Source organism: Fulmarus glacialis, unplaced genomic scaffold (genome assembly GCF_000690835.1).
Source record: "Fulmarus glacialis isolate BGI_N327 unplaced genomic scaffold, ASM69083v1 scaffold3900, whole genome shotgun sequence".
Taxonomy (NCBI): Eukaryota; Metazoa; Chordata; class Aves; order Procellariiformes; family Procellariidae; genus Fulmarus; species Fulmarus glacialis.
The window spans coordinates 13,366-29,160 of NW_009189416.1; the positions used below are offsets into that span (position 1 = coordinate 13,366).

Sequence of the window (15,795 nt, forward strand, 5' to 3'; positions counted from 1 at the left end):
ATGCTGCAATGCTGATTGCACCAACTGCCTACAGGGCAGCGCCATAGTCCCTTGGCAAACTGATATCCAGGGTCAGAAATTTTTCTTTACATCTTACCTGAACTGCCTTCCATTTTATACTGATTTTGTTGCTTTCATTGCCATAAACTATTAATTTCCCATTTATTCCTTCCTTTCTATCTGGTATTTAGAAAGGTTCATAACAACTACTCTGATTGCACCAACTGCCTACAGGGCAGCGCCATAGTCCCTTGGCAAACTGATATCCAGGGTCAGAAATTTTTCTTTACATCTTACCTGAACTGCCTTCCATTTTATACTGATTTTGTTGCTTTCATTGCCATAAACTATTAATTTCCCATTTATTCCTTCCTTTCTATCTGGTATTTAGAAAGGTTCATAACAACTACTTTTTCAACCCCATCCTAAATCATCCAGGACATCCCCGTTCAGTATTTGGAATATTCTTTATAACTATTATTGCATTCCATGCTTTAGTCTGTTTCTTAAAAAAAAAAAAAATCTTTTTTCAGTGCCTCTTCAAAGTTAGAAGACCAATATTTATCTTGCTAATCCAGTAGTCTTACTAGATCATTGAAGTAGGAATTGAGAATTTTCTGATTTAAATTTTTTTGTGGTATTTAAATAGCACTGCCAGATGCTTATTTATTACCTGCATACATCTCTCTCTCTCTCCCCACCTCTCCCACCCCCGCCACCAAATTTGCTATTTTTTTTCAGTTCATTTGTAAGACATTCTTCTGTTGCATTTACACAACAGTCCTAGTAGAATAACAATCGTTTGCTCCAAAGAAGAGAGATTAATTACATTTCTATCAAGTCTATTGAAAAGGTAATTGCAACAAGCTGTCATAGAAATCCTCTTCCTTTACAGTAAGTAACAATGAAATTTGAATAGACAGGATAACTGCTGTTATAGATGGTCTGACAGAATAGGAATGGAAGACTTCTAGTAACAAACACTAAAGACAGAGGTGGTGGGTCACCAAAAATCTCATTTGAGAGACTGTGTATCACAGTGTCTTTGGGGCTTCCATTTGCCATAGCTTCTTCCTTACCTCATCTTCTCAGCCGACATCGGAGTCAGAACTGTCGTCCTAATGAGACTTAGCTATGTATGCCATTCGGTTAGCTAATGGAAGACTAGATACAAAAAGTAATTCAGAGCCCCATGACACAGTAAACAGGAGGAAAAAATAAAATTATATGAGATGAATGTCAAGTGAAAGATGGTTGAGAATGATCTACAGGTAATAACAGATAGCAGCATCTGAGTCCTGTGTCTCAGCTGAATGGTGCAGTCGTGCATAGAATCGTGCTTCCTGAAGTCCTGAGTGTGGGTGGTATTTCAATAGACAGCTGTGAATTACTTGTTTGGTCCTGACAGCCTTTTTCATATGCAAAGGATGCGGTATTGCATTTACTAGAGAATTCCACAGAGCAAAGGGAAAAAGAGCAAAAAATTCACCGATCAGCCTTTGGAAGGAAACAACAGTAATTCCTGTTGAACCTAATTTGTAAACTTAGATTTCAGGGAGAATATGAAGAAAGTGAGCTTTCAGGAGATTAATCACAGTCAGGGTAAACTTCTACTACAAGACCATTCCAACTAAAAGGGCAGAATGGGAGAAAAAAAGAATCAGAGTCTGGAACGGGAAGAGGGAAGAATCACAGATGAGTCAAAGATGGTTTCAATAAGGTATGGGCTCTGAATTCACCAGTGTTACGGTGATTCCCCTTGCAGCTGTTATTGTATGAAGTGTATACAGCAGGGTTTTCCCTTCAAAAGGTGAGCATAGGCCAAGGACAAAGGAAATACTGGGCCAAGGACAAAAGGACAGAGGACAGCTGGCTTTGGTACTCTTCCTTGTTTTTCAGAAGGCCTGAGAGGAGCATTCTTCGCACAGGAAATGAAGAGGTAGTGGTAGGATTGCCTTGCAAAAGCAGACGTACAAAGTGGATATAGCCACATCACCAAGAGACTGGATGGGTGAAAAAAGTTCAGATTAGTTGGCAAATTTAACATTTAGTCTATTCATACTCTTTCTGAGTCTCAGGGAGTGTGACTCCCAACATGTGTCCCTGTTTAGGAAGAATTGCTGTGGACTGATGAGTCACAAGGGAGACTGCATAGGTGATGCCAGGCACTTTGAGCACAAAGATCTCTCCAAATCTGACTTCGTATTTATGAACTGTCTCAAATTCATAGGACAGCAAAGAACACCTTTCCCTGCTGTGAAAAGGAAACTTTCCCACTTGTATCCCTCACCCAACTATCAAACAATGACAAAATTTACATGGGAGTAGGATGAAATCTAATCTTACATGAGTGAGATTCCTTCCTTTCCTGGCAGTAGCTGATTAGAGCTGGCAGTGGCCGATGGAACAAGAATGCAAATTTGGATTCTCTTAGACACATAGAGAAATAAGAAAATAAGCATTAAGCTTGCTACACAAGTCAACACTGGAGCTAGAATTTGATGTTCAGTTCCTCAAGCAAAAATCATGTGTCACTTCTGAAGATATAGGCCAAATACAGTTTCAGTATTAGCAGTGTTTCCCATTGCAAGTAGAAAAAAAGTATGGCAACCAGTTCAAAATGGTCACTTGCCTTTAAGAAAGATTGCTGTTATGACTTGACCACCAGCTCTGTGATGATCAGAGGGTTAAATGAGAACGGTCAGTACGAGGTAAATGACATTCCAAAAAAACAAATTAGAATGGAGAGGTCATACCACAGTCAGGTGCAGTTGAAATTTTGATACTGCTCATGTCTTAAATTAGAAACACTCCCAGCTCCATCTTTTAAAGCCACGTAACTTCATTTCAGACGGCTATCCATGTATCAAGGGCACCGTGTCTGCACTGTTTCATTCTTTTTTTTCCCCCTGGAATTTTTTGAAAAGTAAATCTTACATTTTTGCAACAACACATAACATAGTGCACCCCTGGCAATAAAACAACACTGCTATTTTTATATAAAACATTGTGCTCCTCTTAGAAGGATTGCTTACTGAAATTCTCTATATGCATTTTAAGATTCTCCTATGTTTTTCTGTTTTCATATGTCTGTTGCAACATTCTGTAAAAAATTTTTAAATGGACCTGACTATCCTATCCATCGTATCACTTCTATGACCTAGTGACTGCACATTACAGCCAGAAGAGCCAAGATGGAAGGAAAGAATTAAAACATGTACACTTGGGAGAAGTTGAGAATTTCCTCTAGCATCTGCAGAAAATCGTCAATTAAAGCAGTAAGGCTGATGGCAGTTTGCAGCGGTTTTAGAAATGCATTTTGTCCTTGAATCAATATCTTAGTCATAGATGAGAAGGTGTAAAAGCCACAGCATTCTACTCTTCAGGAACTTTTGTTGCTATATTTTTGTTATAATAGTGAATTAGATATCAGAACCCTGAGAGAATTGTGTACAGTTGATGTGCGCCGTACTTCAGTTATTTTTCCTCAGAAATGTGATTTGCTCCTAAAACTAATCGAGAAAACTACGAATGGCTGGCAGTTGAGTGATCACAGAAGGCCCTTGAGCCAGACTCTTCTCTCTGGCACTGAGTCACACTTAAGCAGAAGAGACTGCCACCAGTGCTAGGAGCTGCCTAAGTGGCATCGATCCTTGTACAGAGAAAACTCACGGCTTGGGTCATCAAGTGTAGCAATGTTGGCAAAGGGAGGTAAACAGCCCAGCCTTTTGCTGATTATCCTTAATGATCAATTTGTCATGCAGATGAAGTGAGATGGTGGAAGAAACAGATCCTGTCAGTTTCCACTGATCTTCAGAAACTTTGAGAACAGCTGGGAAGTACTGCAGGAGATGCACTTGATGATGACACTGAAATTTGTAGAGCAGCAAAAAAAAAAAGGCCAAGGTGTCTAGGTAGGATTGTTGCTGCTGAACAGAGTCGATCACAGCACCAAATTGTAGATGTAGTCTTTTATAATGTATTGAAAAAGAACACCTGGAAGCATAAATCCTTGTGCTCAGTTGGGACACCTCTGTAGCAAGGTATGACAAACTCTCAGGATGTAGGAGTTATCCCCTAGGAAACCAGAAAGATGATAATCACTGTAAGTCAGAAGAGCCCTGCGATTGTTTCCAGTCTTTAATGCAACCCTTTTCACCCCCAGATCTCACAGGACCACAGAATTAATGAGGCACAGAGAACAACTCTAGAATTACAGTGTTATACCTTGTGCCAAAGCCATTTGGACATGTGTGGATTTGTACAGGCCTCCAAAGTGAACACTGGTACAAACCACACAACAGCACAGTGCAGTATCATCTTGTACAGAGAGCATTTTGTTCACTTGACTTTTAATCAGGTTGGGCACTGATTTGCTTGTTTCAGTTGAAAATATTTATCTCAACTGTACACATCTCAGAGGGAGGAAAAAATCTATAATTCATGGATCACGTAGTTTTAGTTTTTGACCAGGGTTAGTACCTGTAGTACAGAGCAAGTGTTCTACCCCGGACTGTAGATCTCACAAGTGTTGGTAATTTTTCTGTGATGATAGCAACTGCAGTCACTTGGCTATCCACTCCATGCTGTATAAAAATGTAGTTCTATAATAGATTTTATTATGAGGTTCCCCAAATGTTGATAGCAGCGTAAAATTTCTATTTTATGTGGGAAATGTAGGTCATTCCAACAGGCAGGAACAAAATAGGAGGGGGAGCTAATGGGGTGGTAACCTTTCAACATCTTTGAAGGTTTTATTGATGCACTGTAAGTGGTTCCCTCTCCTGCATTCCGTTAAATAAAATGAAAAGATTAATATTAATGAGTACTTGATTTTTTTACCTGATTTTATAAGTTGACCCTTAGGAACTGCTGTCAGCTCTTAAGTCTGTGTTAATTGGCCAGCTTCCGCGAAAGATAAAGAAGCTTTCTAATATCCAGATGCAGAATAATTTCACATCACAGAGGTTTTAGTCTAGTCTAGTAGCTTAATATTGCTATAAACTGAAACTGGTTTCTTTATCTTTCACATTACATTAACTGCTGTGATTTTGGGTATTTCTGCAGCCTCTGGAGAGGTTCAATACCTCTGTCCCCTACTTAGCTCTTGGCCTCAGCAACACTCAAAGACAACACAGTCTGCAATCTAGTTACACAGTGATGAAAGATGTTTCCTTACAAATAGTTTGAAATTGCTACATTGCAATGTAGCTAGTTGGTGGTGGCACTTTCCACTGCTGTGTCAGGAGAGGAAGAAAGTAGGAATTCCCTATTTTTGGAATAAATGCATCAGACATAGTGAATGTGAGGATTTGTTACAAAGTCCACAATACTTTACCTGAAGCAGAGATACATAATTATACTGCACCACAGCACTTTCGCTGGTACACTAGTGCAGGTTTGAAAGGGTTTGAAAGACCTCAGCTGGATTTTTATTCATCAAAAACCTGTGGGTATTTCAAATTTCAGGGACCATTTGGGAGTGGTGGACAGGGCTGGTTTGTGACTATGAATTTGTCTGAATGGTTTACCTGACTCCAATACCTGCAGAGTTTTTTTCATTAGCTACTTGGTTTCTTTTACCTGAAGCATTATGCATTATTTGTGTTCCCAAAGACCCGAGTAACTGTTTTTGAAAACTAAAAGGGAAGTACAAAAATAATTGAGAATTTTATTACATTTACTGGGAAACAATAAGAAAGCTGTAGATCAACCTGGAAGCAGTGAAAAGAGGTTGACTCTGTTGGCAGTTGAGCAAAGGCACTCCTGTATTTAATAGGAGTGGAGTTGTCATTAGCGGCAGAAGAGAGGACAAAGAAAGAAAACCTGAGGACTGGTTTGTGTTCAGAATGTTCCAAAACAACCTTTCTAAGCAGCAAGGCAAAGAAAGACAAGTGTTTATCACAAAAAGTTTAGAAAATCAATTTCCTGGATTTGCATGAAGCTTCAACAGTGTCAGTAGCATTGAAACATACATTTCAGTGATTTTTCAAGACTTCATTATAACTTCTCCAGCACTTTCAAAATTATAGCTTTGTTTAGGAACATTCTCTGTTCCCCTGTGACACCAAAATGGAAAAAAACATCACTCTTGTCAGGGAGAAAATAGGCAAGTAAATATTGGTCTTTTATGAAGTTGCAACCTTATCTAATACTACAGTGTCATTTTTTTAAGTCTGTGAGAAACTGAAAGAATGATTCATGCTTTTATCAATGGCTACTGGTAAAAATTTCTGGAACACCATGTTTCATATTTAGGATCAGTTTTGTTTAAGTCAGACTATTCCCTTAGGTAAAGTAGCTTTATACAGTAGCATTTCAGTGAAGCGGTTCTAAATATGTACAACAGAACAAGATTATGAAGGAAATTTCAGAGGGACTTGAAAAGTTGCAGATGACTAATGGTGCTATCATCCAGTCTTAACAGGACTCTCGGTTTGATGCACTTAACCAGGTAGACACAGGTTCTAAAGTAAGAGTTGGAGAAGCTATGTGTCTTTCTCTAACTTTGGCTGTTACAATGTATTCCACATGCAAAAATCAGTAGATGAACACAACACAGGATTAAACTGGTCAGTTGCAATAATTACATTTTTATACTTCTGATTTTTTGCAAGTTTCACAATATTGTCCTCCTTTCTGGTTATTTTTTAAAGAGGAAAGTCCTGGGAATGCTCTAGTAATAGAGCAAAAATAACAGCTATAAAAATAAAAGAAAATTAAATTGGTAGGCTTCCTGGCAAAACCAACCAAAAGATTCAAGTAAAAAAAGACCATATACAGAATGAAAAAAAAGTTATTGCAATGTGAGGAACAGCTGGATTAGAGTGTTCCTTTTTTCCCCAGCATTTAAAATGAGATGTCTACATATCTTCTATGTGCTGCTTCTGATCTGCTGAGGGTTCTGTACCATCCTCACCCCTGTTGTGCTTTGATGCCTTCTAATACTCTGTCAAACAAAATTATTAACATCTTAATTATTAACTTACTATTTATCCTCCCATCCTTTCCTCAAAAAAAGGTGCATATACAGTACAGCATTTCATTTTGGTAGGGTTTTGATGTCCTGGGACAAGAAAGAGAAGATGTGAAAGACTTGATTTCACTGATTGTTTCCTTTTTTATTCTTTTACAAGTGTATGTCTTACAAATTAGAGAAAATTGGGCAAAAAGAGAAAAACAGTACAAAGAGCTTTGAGACTGTAACATTGAAAACATGAAAGGTGAACTGCAGAAGACTAGGCAATTGATTCCAAAATTTGGCTTCAGATATTAAAACCTTAACTCTGTTCTGCTAAAATAATATGGGCAGAGAGATAGATAGGTTAACAGATCTTAACACCAGTTGGTGTCTTTTGTGATCATCTCCCTTAACACTTGTGTATCACAGCCACAGAATTGCATTCCATGCTTCAGTGGCTGCAGCTGAATTAGAACATCTTTTGTAGGAAAATACTGCAGTTTTGAAATGCCCAGGGATGGAGGAGAATCCACCATGCCTATTTAAATTCTGTACAGTGGACTACATTTACAGTTTATCTGCTCAACCTGTTTGAACAATTTAAAACTTGGGGATAGGCTGAGGGAGGAAAAGAGCAAATGAAATAGCTATAGAAGTTTAGTGGTAATCCACAGTAGATACCCAAGTTTAATTACACTGGTTTTGTGATCCTATCTTTATTTACAACACTGCAGGCTTCCCATTTTGAGTAGCATGTGTGCCATCTTAGTTCGAGAAATAAGTTTTCTTATGAACTGAAATCAGTGTTAGTTGTATGCTTTGTTTAATACATCTTCCATTAACTCCTTCAGTTATGCCCAAAGAAATTATAAAGCTGTGATGTTATTTCAAAGGAAATTTAATTTTCAGTTGGCTTGAGAAGGCGGCCAGTAGCTATCAATTATAATATATTATCAGTTGCTCACTAATGACAGTAGATTGTATCTGGAGGGAAATCTATTTTTATGTATTGTGTTTTCGTATGCATAACAAGCTAACATGAAAAAAAGCAGCTTAGCAGCATAAAGCACCCAGTGCAAACCTGTGTCTGTGGCACTTGTAGTGAATGCTACTTCATTCTCTAAATGGAAGCATAATCCTGAATGCAGTTTTGTTTCAGAATACAGCAATTTAAAAAAAAAACCCACCACACCTGTCATCCTCAGTGCATGCTCGTACTTATTCAGTCATGTCTGCCTGACTGATTTGCGTGTTTTTATAGCTACTAGCAAAGCAGTACCGACATGACAGTGGAAGCACAAGCTGAATTCTAGCACAGCTCACTCACTAACGGGATCATTATCCAGTTTAAAAACGCAGGGGCAAAGTTTGCCCTTAATTATACCTCTGTAACTCTAGTGAGCATAACAGTTTGCAAAGGGATTTCATTTGGAGCCAGCAGAATGGCTGTTACAGGAACTTCATGTCATACTAATTGTAGAATCTTTATAATTACATACTCCAAGGAAATAACCTTGCATGATTATTAAGCTCTTGGCTGGGTCAGCAAGACTGTCAGGCAAAAAAATCTTAAGGCAAACTTTGTGAAGCGCTCCATCCCACGAAAAGATTATTATCTTACCTCCACTGTCTATCTAACCGCTATTGACAGTCTTGACATACTTGACATTGACATACAACAAGTTTTAGAATAAAATTGCATGATTTCTAATTTTTATGAACTTTTCATTAAAAGATATGGAACTTCGGCAATACCAGTTTGTGGTCTTTTGAAAACATGATGTAAAGTCTTCTAAGTTAATATATCAGGTACAAAAGTTTCAACACTGACAGCTTTTGAAACCAGCTCTTCTATTGTCCACAGAACCCATTATTTATTAGTATCCATTCTCAAAAGTTCATACTGCCATAATTTCCATCGCTGAGCCCACAGCAATCAACAGTCCTCCTTTCTACCTGGTTTTTCCTAGTTCCCAAGCTGAGAAATGAAAACAACATTCTGTTGTTTTTGCCTCAAACAATATCCTTAGTGCTCACAGCCTCCTGTAATAGCTGTGGCATTGCTTTTTTCTGTGCACTGGTCTGTATTCCCTTGCCATATGAATAGTTCTCTTATTATTCTTATTTGCTGTACAAGTGAGATGATAGTCTTTACATCATGATTTCTGCAGGTATATGTAGTTCTTCTGTAGTCAGTCTGATGATATGCCGTCCCGTGGAAGACCCCAAAATAATCAAATAGATGATGAAATAAAATAACCTTCATGCTCCCGTCCCAGTACTGTTTGTATTTTGAATAACAATTAACAGAACAAGTAAGGCATTATATGAATGCACTAGGCACAAGTTGTTACTGCTGTTAATACACCTTCTGAAAGAGACATCAACACATGGTTAAAGTATGCTTGCTAAGATCCCTTATGAGCTCAAAGATCAATAAGTTACATTTGTGTCAGAAAGATCTTTTCATTTTTCTTCCTTAGGTTTTGAAACTTTTTTTTTTCCTGCAAAATCATGCTTCTCTGAGGTTAAATATCCTCATGATATTTTTGCTTTCGTATAGAAGGGAATCTGGCTGGACTTTGATAATCTGACTCAATAAACATAAAAATATAAATGGATCACAAATGTGTAATAAAGAGATAGCAGTAAATTATTAACTAGTGTGGTTATAAACAGTCAAGTTTTACAGTCACAATGCTCATTCTGCCCTGGTTACTGATTTGTATGTGTACAGCTATAACCGTAAATCTTTTAAACAATTAAAAAATACTTCATGACAGTTTGATATAATATTGTTGCCAGAAGTTAAGTTGACCTCAGTATAACACCTGCCTCAGCACTTTCCCCACGTCCATTAAAAAACTGCCCTCCGTTTCTGGCAATGACAGGTACAAGGAGAGGAGTGGGAACAGCCCAGAACTTCAGAAAAGCTTTAGTTAAAAAAAAAAACTAAACCTGTTAATAAAGGCGAGCCCGCTAGGAATGAGCTTTACTTGTCTGTGTGTGCCTTAGCGCAACCTAGAGTAACAGCCCCGAGCAGCTCCCTTCCCATGGCGTTTAGTTTTAAAGCCAAAATGTTGCAGATCTGGAGAAAGTGAAGCTATTATTTAAGTGAATATGGAAAGAAATTGTAACATACTTTCATAAACCAAAGAAGTCTAATTCATCACCAACATCAGGGAATCAGAAAAGCTCAATTATCTTTTTCCTAGAAAAATCCAGGGAAACCAGATTTTTGCAAAAACCAGAAGAAAATATGTTGGTCTGCTATAGACATTTTTCAGAAGTGCAGCTGGCAATTAGGTATGTAGAAACACCTTGAATAAGGAAAAATTTCCTGCATAGAAATAAGAGACATTAAATAATTGTCTCTACAAAAATAACAAGTTTCTTTTAAGACTATTTTTCAGTGTTTTGTTTTTGTGGTTCTTTTTGCAGGTGTTGCTGCTTTGGATTCCAGCGTTTCTGGGAGGATTGGTTTGCGAGCAGTCATATATTATTTCTGCACTACAGTCATTGCTGTAATACTAGGTACTCTGTGATACTGTAACTTTTAAAATCCTCAGCATCACCTAATTGCGAGTATACAGCACTGTGACATTACTAATTTCCCAAGACAAGATGGGGAGAAGAGACAGGAATCATGCCAAACATCTTGACATACTTCTAGCCAGACACAGGGAGAAGTTAGTCCCGCTGTTCACAGTTGGGCTGTATTCATATCCAGTATGAAGCCGCAGGCAATTTTGCCATACATTTCAGCTTAGGGAAGATTAGGGACTGTCTGCTTAGGTAAACGGTGACCAGCAGTGGGAAAGCTGAATGAACATCAAAGGGCAGCCTAAACTACTGAATTTCCTCAACAGCAAAATGATAGATTGTCGCTGATTCTCAGATGCGAGAATGTATGATGTGTCTCACCTGAAAGAATGACAGAAAATATCGCTTTCCTTGTCACCTCATTTTCTTCCTAAAAGGTTTTTGTCCCCTCTGTCACTGCCAGGGTCCACTCCTACCTCTCTGAAGTCCACATCTTCTCTTGCAGGAAGTTCATTCCCTACAAGCAGCCTTGAAATCTTCCATATTTGCTTAAACTTCAGCCTGCCTTCTTAAATAAGAAATAAAATTAAACTCTCCTCTGTCACCTGTCAGGTAGTTTGTGGCTTGTCTTTGTATTTTGTTGAGCCTGAGTGAATACTGTGCCTAGGTATCACCCATGAAAAAGAAACATATTTATTTGAAGGACAAAATGTACATCATATGTGGCCTACCTGTAAAGCAAAGTAGTATTTAACAATAGAAAAAGAATCACATGCAGACATACAAGGCCAGATAAATTTCTAGAGGTTGCATCATTGAGAATAATATATCACTGCACTTACACTGTTCAGGTTGTCTCATTTGTCTGGGAATTTTCGGTGAATACATAGTGAGGAAAATTAATAAAGACTAACATTAATATGTATCTAACTTTGAAATTGTCCCTACCTTGATAGAGGGGTTAAATCAAACAACCTCCAGAGGTCCCGGCTATTCTATGATACTATGATATTACTTGTTTCATTGTGCAGAGTTACACAAAAACTGAGATTTAGTGGTTTTATTTGCTTTAGGTTTGTTTGGATTTGGGGGAGGAAAAAAAAAAAGAAAAAATAATGTGCATTTGGAAAGACCTAGTATTTCATATAATAGAAAAAATGCCTAAAATGAAACCACTGAAGTAAATGGGAAATTTGTCATTGATTTCAGTATTCACAAGGTCAAAGCTAGTATTTCTTGGCCATAATTTTTTATTTCAGTCTGTTTCTGAAGCCCTTCTCTTATGTAACTTTATTGCTAACTAACTTTACCAAAACATCCTGTTTACTTTGGGGTCACAGGACAACGCTCTTGTATTCATATCTGAAAACGAGTAACAAGAAGAGCTGCATAAAGGAAAAGGTAAATAGCAATTCAAAATATCACCATGCAAAAGCTGCAGAACACTTCAGCTGAAGCCCAGCTGAAGTAATTTACCCTCTTGCTGAGCAGTAGTGATTTAGTACCATACAATGGAAAACAAAGCTAGAGTACCCAAGTCCAGTGGCAAAGCCGCAAGTAGCTCCTGTGTTGGGGGAACGCACGTGTTTAAGGGCACCACCTGTAGACTTCTCTTTTCTGAACAGTACTGCATGAGCACCCAGGGAAAGCATTTGGTGAGTTTAGCTCACAAAGAATTTAGCTATACAGGATACACTGAGGCAGGATGCACCAATCCTCTGCTTGCACTGTGAGCTCTTCTTCTGATTCTCCTTCTGCAGGGATTGTCTTAGTTGTGACCATTAAACCCGGAGTGCCTCAAACAGCAAATGAGATCGACAGAGTGGGCAGTACCCCAGAAGTTAGTACTGTTGATGCCATGCTGGATCTGATCAGGTGAGGTTTCTTTTTTAGTTTCCATACCCCTTGTTGCAGAAGTCCAAACGTATACAAATAAAGTTGTGATGTGTAACACAATAAAAATGCTTTCTAATGTTGTTTGGATGAATAAGGAGAGAATAACTTGTATTCCAACAGGTCAGACATTTTAGAGTATATTCAAAGCAGTTTGTTAAACAAATTTTTCTTTCAACCATAGACTTTTGTTAATAAACCAACGACAACAAAAATGCCCTCTTTCGCAGAAATTGGTATGCACGATTTACCTAGTATGAAGAAAATATCCAGAAAGGATTGAACATTGACGGTTTACTGACTGGCAGCTTGTGTGTCATCCAGCATAGACAACCACCTGAAATTGTAGTGTTTTGTTTCCCCTCCTCAAAGCAGGAGGCGGAGTAACAGGTGCAGTATGCAAAAGTTTCTTAGGGTTGCACAGTCAAGAAGTTTGCTGCATCACCAGTATCTAAGGCAACCTTATAATGAGTCTTTCCCCATCAGCATCCTGGAAAATGATAGGTACTTGAAATGGTTAGAAGAAGGAAACCCTTAGAAAAGTCTGCAGAAGACTTGAGCAGGTTTTCGGAGCTAACTTGTTTAAGGAATTAGAAAAGCATTACAAAAAAGGGCTGCATTTCCAATAGTGGCTAAGTAGTTCCCTCAAAAATGTTTCTGTGGATTCTTTTTTTTCTCCAGCTGCAATTAGTCTCTGTTCTGTATCATTATTCCTGCCCGCTATTTTCTTTTTGTAGAATTTTTCTTTATCTATCATGTAAGAATCAACTGCCACATATCTAAAATTGGCTTTCTCAGCATTTTTTATTTCAGGAAATGTGACTGACATTTGCAGATGCAACTCCAGATACACAGTTCTTTGACATTTGTAAAATATACACATGCAAATATACATATATGTATATATCTGCCTTGAAAAAGGCACCGTCCTCTTTAATAGCAAATGTCTGCTGTCATCTGGGGCATCTCTGTCCCAGCACAGATTAAAGTAGACCTCTTTGAGAATAACTCAATTTCTCTGAGGTTTGTATGTGAGATAGTTAACAGTCTACATGTTAACCCCACAGCCCCATGTTCCACAATCCAGAGCTCTTCCCAGCCTCTGTCCCCTCCTGCCTGTGCATGAGCAGAATGGCAGCTCCTTGGATGGCTCATCTCATTCCTCATGGTCACTTGCCCAGGAATCAATTAGGGGAACTGTGCAATCAGCTGAATTGTAGTGCAGTCTGTTACCAATAACTTCCACATGAACATTTCCACACCTATTCACAGGGCTGATGTAGCTCCATGCACAAAAAAGTCTTCCTATAGTAAGAAGTGGTGTGAATTCTAATTCAGAGTAGTTTGGGGTTTTGCTACAGTTTATAGCTCAACTTCTTGTAAATGAATGTAGGACTGTAAATTACGAGTTTGAGATCTGAAATTTAATTGAATTTGAAATTTCTTACTTTTCCTACATATTTATATCCATGAGATTTAAGATTCAAATCCAGACAGTCTTGTAAAGATTAAGGAAATCCCAGGCTTGTACAAACTACTCTTGCCTTTGAAGAAATTTTGCTTTAAAAACTTGAAAAATAATGGCAGGTGTTTGTGAAAGATCTGGAAGGGAGATAAATATGCTTCTGCTTCAATGTATGAACTACTTTTTTCTGCACTGTACTGGGTACTCAATAAATACCTAATTAATGCTTTTTTCTGCAATCATTTGAATCTGAAGTTGGTGGTTGGAAAGGAGGCACACAACTGGATTGCACTGTTTCTGATCTAGTTTCCTAATTTTTCAGTGTGTGAAAATGGTTCTTGACCCTGGAATAACATTTGGGAGTCTTCCATCAGCCAAGATTGATTTCTGAATTCAAAACTACAATAGAGCACACCAAATATCTGATTCTTCCAGCACAGTGTTTATAGAAGTTACTATTTTTTTTCTGCCTATATTTGACAAATCCTATAAAAATGGTGTCTCCTGTATTCCTCATGCAAATGATGGAGATGATGCAGCAAGGAAAAAAACTACTGGGTTTAGTAGCTTACCAACAGAAATGTCAAAAATACTGAAAAATAAGCCTGAAAATTCAACAGTAGGAAAACAGTCAACTGATTGTTGGGAGTCCTGTACCCTTAATTTCTTATGTCTTTATATCTGACAGTGCTAAATACACTGCTTTCTGGATAAAGGAACACCACCTGATCTGTTTTTCAAGCAGCAGATTTTATTATTTTGTTTATATATAGAACTTGTTCTTGGTATGCTGTAGTGTTGAAGTGCGTCTACTTTTTTAACAGGAATATGTTCCCAGAAAACCTTGTCCAGGCCTGTTTTCAACAGGTAAGTTTGAACATTCCTCTTCATTACTGTAGTTTTCATTGCTAACTACAAATTACTCTTCTTTTATGTCCGCAAAAATTATGTCAGGTAAGAATTATTTCTGAGAAGTCCAAAAGTATCTTAATCTCCCATAAAAAGACTTTTTTTAAAGCATATTAGTTTCATTTCCATTATCATAAACACTCTGTTATCAGCTATTAAGTCCTTGATCATCCTTTGCAAAAAGACACTTTAGGAACTGGGTGCAGAAACCAAGCAATGTATAAGACAAGATTTTTCCTTTTGTATCAGGCAGAGTTAGAAGAACCACGCCAGGAGGATCTATTTCCTTGTTCTTAAAAAGCCTCAGTGTCTGATGAAATCTGCATAAATTAGCCCTCACCCCGATGCGTCCCACATCTAATGTCCGTTGCCAGACCTGATGATCCATCTTAAGGAAAAGGCAGCCAGATTACTTCAGATTCAGTCATCTTTATGTGTAGATATATCAACTGTTTTTTGGATGCTCTCTGCTTCCCTTTCTTGTCTTCCCCAGCAGCTGCCTACCAGTTTGTATGATGTTTGTATGTGAGGTAGTTAACCTCTCCCAAGAAATTATGCTAACTGTCCTGCTGTGCACTGAATGTATTTCCAGTTTATAAAACTCCTTCATGTATTTTTTCTCGTATGTTAACTGCTGTCACCGGACACTAAGGGGACAGACAGGTTCTTTTAGGGATCCTTGGCAGAACAATGACAGCACTAAATCATAGTTACAATTAAAGTTTTATTTTCTTAACAGGATATTATGATCAGTATAGCGCAGGATTTATAATCAGAATAGCACAGGATTTCTATAAGCAGAATCAGTGTAGTACGATTTTAAAACAGCATCAGTTAGCTTACTGTTTCTAATCACCTGGACCCTCTGCAGATTGGGTCATATCTTAATCCTTGGTTTGCTGCATCAACATAACATCATAGTTTAGACTCGAAAATCATGTAAAAGAATACGAGTCACTCCCTCAGTCCTCAGAGGAAGCAGACGATGGTGGAGGTGTCCCTGTCCACTGGGGGTCACGGCCTC

The 15,795-nt window shown here is 38.0% G+C and overlaps 1 protein-coding gene across 1 annotated transcript in view; it reads left to right on the forward strand.

Moving 5' to 3' along the window:
- The window catches only part of SLC1A1 (solute carrier family 1 (neuronal/epithelial high affinity glutamate transporter, system Xag), member 1), a 38,853-nt gene that overhangs the window by 8,772 nt on the left and 14,286 nt on the right, over positions 1-15,795 (forward strand). Inside the window, exons 2-4 of the mRNA XM_009581805.1 lie at positions 10,403-10,495; positions 12,265-12,379; positions 14,687-14,729. Of these exons, the coding sequence (XP_009580100.1) occupies positions 10,403-10,495; positions 12,265-12,379; positions 14,687-14,729 (251 nt within the window). The remainder of the gene's footprint in view (positions 1-10,402; positions 10,496-12,264; positions 12,380-14,686; positions 14,730-15,795) is intronic.